A 7,628-nucleotide genomic window follows, 5' to 3' on the forward strand; every position below is an offset into this window, starting at 1 on the left:
ATCTTGTTACAGATGGTTATGAGCCACCATGTGGTTGCTGGGATTTGAACTCCAGACCTTCGGAAGAGCAGTCGGGTGCTCTTACCCACTGAGTCATCTCACCAGCCCGACACCAAAATTTTCGAAGCAGAGTCTGACACTGAACCTGGAGCTCACGGACTGAGCTGGCTGGCTGGCTAATGAGCCCCAGGATCCTCCTGACTCCGTCTCCCCAGAGCTGGGGTCACAGGCCTGCTTGGCTTTTTCCTTTTGTGTCTGGAGATCAACTCAGGTCCTGCTTCTCGCTAGCAAACACTTAACGGGCTGAGCTATTTCCCCAGCCTATGACATCTGCTTAACTTTATCTGCATATTGCTTACTCCATAGTACATAAAAAATTGATTTTTACATTGATCTACTTTGTGTCTTTACTGAACTTATTAACTTTCAATCTTGTGTACTTGAGTGAGTGAGTGAGTGTGTGTGTGTGTGTGTGTGTGTGTGTGTGTGTGTGTTTTATAGGTCTTTAACTGATGGATAACAGAATAAAGCAATGTGATTAATACTACCCGATTCTTGGGAGGAGCAGAGGAGCTGGCTCAGTTGGTAAAGTGTTTGCCACACAAGCATGATCTGAAATCAGATCCCCAGCACCCATGTCAAATAAGAAGGTGGCACAGCAGAACACAACTGCGATGCCGGGAGGTAGACGAACAGGCAGTCTAGCTCAATCAGTGAGCTTAGGAATTAAAAAAAGCACATCTTCAGTGCAGACACATTCCCCTACCGTGAGTTTTGTTTTATTTGTTTAAGGCTGGGTCTTACTACATGCTCAGGGTGCTCTCAAGCTCATTATGTACCTCAGGTTGGCCTTAACTGGTGATCCTTCTGTCTCAGCTTCCCAAGTGCTAGCATTACAGGTGAGAGTCTCCATGCCTGGATTCCTTGAACATTTCATCAAAAAAGTGGAATCCCCAGACAGCAACCGACAGACCAAGTGCTGATTGCTTTTATAGTAGTCTAGGGCAGTGGTTCTCAGATTGCTAACAGAATCATGTATATTCAGGCAGGTCCTGTGTTCCCTCAACTGCTGAATGTGAGTGCCAGAAACTCCACTTCTCTGAATGACCTCCTCAGGAAGAACTGGTGTTATAAGCTACCATCTTCTTTCCACAAAAAGCAACTCTAGGCACTTACCCAGTGAAGGCAAAGGTTTTTCCTATGGCATCTGGATCTTTAGTCGCATTAACAATCCCCTTGGAAACATCTGCAACCTATACAAAGCATAAGACATGTTTAGGCAGTTTTTGAACCGGGACATCAGACCTGGAGAACAAGGCATGTAACATCAGTTACCTAGGAAGATGAGGTGACAAAATTTAAGCAAAGGTCGGCTGGGTTACACTGAGTTCAAGGCTAGCTTGAGTAACTCGGTACAACCTGTCTTGATTGTTTTAAATTGGGGTAGTGGTACTGAGGTGAGAATGTAGCTTAGCCACAGAGTGTTTGCCTGACATTCATGTTGTGCTGTGTTCGACCCCAGGACCAAACACAAAAAGGCAAACAAATGTTTAAAGAGAGATGGAAAGGGGGGAAGAGGAAGAGAGGAAGGAAAGCAGGTGCCTGTCGCAGCGGATGCAACAGAAAAACAATGACAACATCTCTTCTCGGCCTCTGGAGGAAGCACCTGCCTACTCAGATGTTCACACAATCAGGTTCAAGGCTCAGCCAGGCACTGTCCTAGTCAGAAGTTTCATCTAGTCACCCCAAGGCCTTGACCTGGCCAGGCCATCAGCTTCCCATGCCATCTCTTAGACTTGTGTCCACTCTGTCCTAAGCCACCAGACCTAGAGACTGAACCATACAGAGCTGCTCACGTTCTGCCATTCTGGTTTTCACAGTAGGAACTGTACACAGGTTTAGACCAAGAGACACAGAATCCACAACCAGTGTCATTTATGATTCTAGAGAACATCTAACAACTGTCTGGAATTTTAGTTGTCACGGAGGAGCAGGTGTGGCTGTCTCTGGTACCCACTGATATCCCACAGTGAAGAACTGAAGAATTATCTGGTCCCAAACATCAGTAGTGTCACTTCTAGAAAACTGCTAGTTAGTTTCTATGCTAACTTGCCACAAGGTAGCCTCATCTGGAAAGAAGGAATCGTAACTGAGCAGTGTCTCCATAAACTGGCCTGCAGACAAATCTGTAAGGCATTTTCTTGATTGAGAACTGATGTGAGAAGACCCAGCCTACTCTGGGTGGTGCCACCAGTGGCCAGGTGGTGCTGAGGTATATGTAAAAGCAGGCTAAGGCAAGCCATAGAGAGCAAGCCAGTAAGCAGCACACCTCCATGAACTCTGCATCAGCTCCTGATTACAGACTCCTGCCCACGCTTCCCTAAGTGATGAACGTATACACTATAAAGTAAATTAAACCCTTTCTTCCCCAACTTTCTTTTGGTCATGGTGTTCTGTCACAGCAATAGAAATCCTAACCAAGCCAGAAACACTGGTCTAACCCAGCCCACCCAGTCAAGAACCAAACCTTCTCCTTCACCTCTGGGCCCCAGTATATACATCACCTCTATGTGAAACAGAGCCCCATGCCTATCAGTTGACTGTGAACCGCCCAAAGCTGGATTTAGTGGCTCTGATGTGATTACTTAAAATTCTCTCCCTTTCCTAGAACTTACCACGTTGAATAATAACTGTCATTTACCTGAAAAGAACTTGAGGACAAAAATATATGTCTGACTGGTTATGCTCTATGTATTCCCAGTAACACAGTGTCAGAAGGCTGTACACATCCTGAGACGTGCTTAAGCATTTACTGAGTTAAGGCATCAGAGCAGCGGAACAGACCCATAACCTTGGTTACCTCGGAAGATGAGGCCTGAGGTGTCAAGCTGAAGGTCTGGTTGGGATACACACTGAGTTCAAGACTTGCTTGGGCAACTCAGTAAACCTGCCTCAATTAAGCTTTCCTAAGTGGGCAGACAACCGAAGACACTGAGAAACCATCCACCTCTTAGGTAAACTGAGGCAACCAGTTACAGCAAGTTGACAAAAGACAAAGGACAGATGAAGTCTGTGGGTGAGAACGAATGCAGAAAATTGAACCAAACTCGAATCCAGCTGCACCCCTCCTAAGCCTCCATGCAAGGTACTTACATACACTGGCTGCTTCACTGTCTTAAAGCCCAAAGAAACGAGAGGCACAGCAAGAAACCAACGATGATCTGGAAGAAGAAATGAGAACCTGTTCTGAGAATGTCTGCATAATGTTGACAATGAAAATAATGTAACAAATACAGCAGACTCTAGGGGGTCTGGACTCAAGAAATAAGTAAGTAACAAGGGAGCTGGGTTGAAATGGCTCATAAATCAACAGAAGACAGACAGACAGACAGACAGACAGACAAAAGGGGCTGGGTTGTGATGCACTAATAAAATAGATAAATAGGGGGTGGGTTGTAATGGCACACACTTTGATCCCAGAGACAGAATCTCAGAGTTCCAGGCCAGCCTAGTCCACACAGTGTTACCTCCTTGTTTCAGCAAAGGGTTTGGGGTGCTTCCTGAGTACGATGCAAAGTGACAGCTGCCTCACCTTCCCACCATACCTTCCCCACCACAGAGGACTGTAGTCCTACAAAATGTCAGCCAAAATAACCACCCCCCCTCGCCAAGGTGCTTCCTTCCAGGTACTCAGTCCCAGCAATGAGAGCAGCGGCAGATCCAGCTTTTTCCTGTCCACATCTCTCTGGTGCCTGCCAAGCTCCTCTCGCCTGCCCACTGCACAGCCCAGTGCTGCCTCCACCTTCTCTGGTACTGGGTCAGCATTTCACCTCTCCAGACATGGGTCTGCCTCAGTCTGTCCAGTTTGTCACAATAGAATACCAAACTCAACGGCTTAAAGATCCCAAATTGTATTTTCTCGCAGTCCTGGTGGCTGGAAAATTCAAAGCCGTGCGTCAGCAGGCCGTGGCAAGCCTCTCTTTATGGCTTATAATGGCCATCTTCTTCCTATGTCCACAGGTGCCTACCTCAGTGTGTGCACATGAAGGCTCTCCCTCCTTGACCCTTCCAACCCGGGTCATCAACTAGTCCCTAGCCCTTACAAGGTCAGGTGGCCTCAATGACCTCCAAACCCCTTTGTCCACACATCAGGAGTTAAATTGTCAACATAAAAAGAAATAGCAGGGCCAGGCATGGTGGTGCACGCCTTTAATCCCAGCACTCGGGAGGCAGAGGCAGGTGGATTTCTGATTTTGAGGCCAGCCTGGTCTACAAAGTGAGTTCCAGGACAGCCAGGGCTANAAAAAAAAAAAAAAAAAAAAGAAAAAAGAAATAACAGGTGAAAAACTCTATATTATATATTGTATATCATAATTTTAAAAACAAAGTGGAAATTAATACAGATTTCTAGGTGGCATAATCAAGAGGGAGATACAGGGAAATACCAAAACTGCATGAACAAATGGGTACAGCCAAACAAAGGAATACTATTCAGCTACACAAGGAGACAAATCTCTAAGAGTTGGACAAATCCTGAATGCATACAAGGGAAAGAAGTCATTTTGGAAAATGATACAATTCCCAAGCCAGTAAAAAGATCAGTGGTTTGCAGGTGTCCAGGGTGGGGATAGGGAAGGTTGTGTACAACTCAAGGGACTTGCTACTATCTTGCCAAGGACACTGGGTAAACTTGAAGTCTGTGCTCTGGGACAAGCATGACCACTGCCTCCAGCAGCTGCAGGGAAATCAAACTGTACAGTCTTCCCTGGCCCCCAAATCCCCGACACACAATTAACTGGACCTTCATCTCCCAGAAGCAGAAAGGACTCTTGCTGGTGATGAAAATGAAACCCTAAAATAGAGAGGCAACTGAACAGGAACTAGCCTCTGTCTGGGAGCTCCAGGGCACTGCCCACGGGTGCTCAGCTCAAACTGGGTTAGGCCACAGCAGGCCTCTCCTCCCAGAAGAAAGATACGTACTTGCAAAGTGATTGAGGAACCTGTCCTCCCTTCCGAAGATGTCAGACGGCCGTATGATTATGGCTTCAGGAAACACACTTCTCACTTCCTTCTCTCCCACCGCCTAAACCAAAAATAAAGCATCCTCAGTTCCACAGCGAGTACACAGGGCTTCCTACCTCCTACCCCACATCACACACTGCTCACATCGCCAAGGCCAGATGTTAATTAGGCAACCACAATTTCGGAAGATAATCATATTAGTCACAAAACACACACACACATACACAAGAACAAACAACACCCCACACCCAGAACTTCTGTTGAGGTTCTTTGTTGCAGGATATTTGATCACACCATGAACCCCGAGATCATATATTGGAAAAACCTGTCTCTAGTTGTGGTGTGGCTCAGCCTTAGTACACACCTTTAATCTCGGAGTGTTGCCGGATATTTGATTACATCATGAAGTTCTGTGTTGGAAAAACCTGTTTCTAGGAATGGTTTGGCTTAGCCCTACCACATCTTTAATCTAAGAGTTTTCTATTTATTGTAAACAGGATTAAATAAAGTCAACCATACAAGAGGAGGAGCAAGCAACCTGGTGACAGGAAGTGAACACAGGAAACGACCACAGAGACTGAGAGGAGGTCAGGAGGATGACGAGAGAGACAACAGGAAGTATATTTCTGGAGAGACATTCAGTTTGACGGGTTACTAAGAATGTGGAGAAGGAGCTCTTTCCTTCTGGGATGACGGCTGAGGAGGAGGGTCATTTGGGGGCTTTCTCTGCCTCTCTAAGCTAGCAGGCTTCCACCCCAGCATCTGTCTCTCCCATCTTCAGTTAGTAAAATCACACAATTGAGATTTTGTTTTAAAAACAACAGTTCTTCCTATTCTAATGCTAGGGAACCCACAATGAAGGGGAAACTGGAGTATGGTGTTTCCAGCCTCCACGTTCTTCCTCCTATTTGCAGATTCTCTGCTTTGTGTCAGTAACCTAGCAGCCTACCACAGGAGTCAGTGAGGTGGCAGTGGCCTCCTTCACCGTCTACGAAATTTGCCCTCTCCTCTTCACCAACTCCTCCTCTCAATGTAAACAAGGTACAGCCTCCACCCTATAAAATATAAATTCAGCTTCACTACAAACTCTTCCCGCTCCTACCTCCTCTCGCCCTTTCCCTAGAAAGCTAGAGAAAACTCGGCCCACCTTGCTGCACTACCACCAAGCACCAGCTCACATTCACTCACTCTGACTCTGGATTCTGTTTCAACAACTACAGTATCTGATCTGAAACTCTTTTTGATAAGATCGCTGTTATCAATAGACCTGACACTGTGGTTCTCTTGTCCCGCCCCTGATGCTGGCTTCTGTAACATTGATCTCTTCCAGCTTCCTACTGCACAGGACCACCACTGCTCAGTCCCAGCTAGCTTTGGAATCTGCAAGTATCCCTCCTCTACCACACTGGAGGCACTTGCGTGCCTCTGTCCCATTTAGAGTTCTCTCCTCAGTCAACCTGTTTACTCCCTAGGCTGTGCATACCTTCCTGTTCTTCCGATTAACAGATTCTGTTGACTCTCAACTTCTATCTCCAGCATAGATCTCTCTTCTGAACTCCAGGGTCATCAACCCTGGACAACTGGGACAATATTGAAACCCAAGTTCAAAACTGGGTCACCTTGCATTCTCTCAAGTAAAACAGTGCCTCTTAATCTGTGCCGAGTTTGGAATAGCCTAAAGAGAGCAGAATGAACATAACATTGGCAAATTATCATGTGCTCTTAAGTCTGCTAAGAAGCTGGCTCTAAAGCAGGGCTGACCTCTGCCCACCGAGATACAAGAAGGTTGATGTCAAGTTTCTTTCAAAAACCCCATCCCGTGTTAGGCTGGACCCTTGGTTCTCTAACAGGAGATGCTAAAGGTGTAAAAGCATTGTGTCCTTAAGAACAGCTGGAGGATAAAGCATTTCCCACCCCACCTAGATACTTCTGTTCTTCTCATGGTATACAAATGCCCTGCAGTGTGATGAGCAGCTGGAAGCTCATCCACAGAGTACTCTCTGCTCTGGCAGGAACTCCAGTGGGAGTTGGCAAGGCCCCCCAGTCTCCCTGCTGGAAAGCACAAGAGCTGAACAATGATGCTATCTGCAGCAGTTTGTCCTTGTACTTAAAAGCCTCCATTGAAGGATATCTACTCCATCCTGGACTCCAGTGTGATTAGGAATCGCAGCTGTCTCCCCAGGGTGCCCTGACTTGATGTTCCTCTTGCTTCCCTTCTCCTTTGGGCTGCCCACTCACTCAGCTGGACTCTGTGAGCACTGACCGGATGACACTAGCCTTTACCTGCTACTTCCCTCTGTCCACCAACTGCTATTTCCTCTTGTCTTTTTGCTTGTGTATGCTTAATAAACTCACTCATTCAAACAAAAAGCACAGCTTCACAGATCATTTTCTAGATCATACAAAAAAAAATTAAAAAAGTACTGGCACCCAAATCCCACCTTCAAAGATTCCACTTGGTTTGGTCTAGGGTACAGACCGGGCTTTGGAGTCCTTAAAGTCTCAGTGATTCTAATGTGTAGGTAAGGTTAAGGACCACTGGCCTAAGGCCTAGCCCCACTCAAGTATTCCTATCTTACCCAACAATACCAACACACACACACACA

General features: G+C 46.3%; 1 protein-coding gene across 1 annotated transcript in view; it reads right to left on the reverse strand.

The window, feature by feature from the left end:
- Ndufa9 (NADH:ubiquinone oxidoreductase subunit A9) overlaps positions 1–7,628 on the reverse strand; it is a 29,949-nt gene that overhangs the window by 10,786 nt on the left and 11,535 nt on the right. The window contains 3 exon segments of the mRNA XM_021191145.2: positions 1,177–1,253; positions 3,154–3,221; positions 4,981–5,083. Of these exon segments, the coding sequence (XP_021046804.1) occupies positions 1,177–1,253; positions 3,154–3,221; positions 4,981–5,083 (248 nt within the window).

The sequence above is a fragment of the Mus pahari genome, chromosome 2 (genome assembly GCF_900095145.1).
Source record: "Mus pahari chromosome 2, PAHARI_EIJ_v1.1, whole genome shotgun sequence".
NCBI lineage: Eukaryota > Metazoa > Chordata > Mammalia > Rodentia > Muridae > Mus > Mus pahari.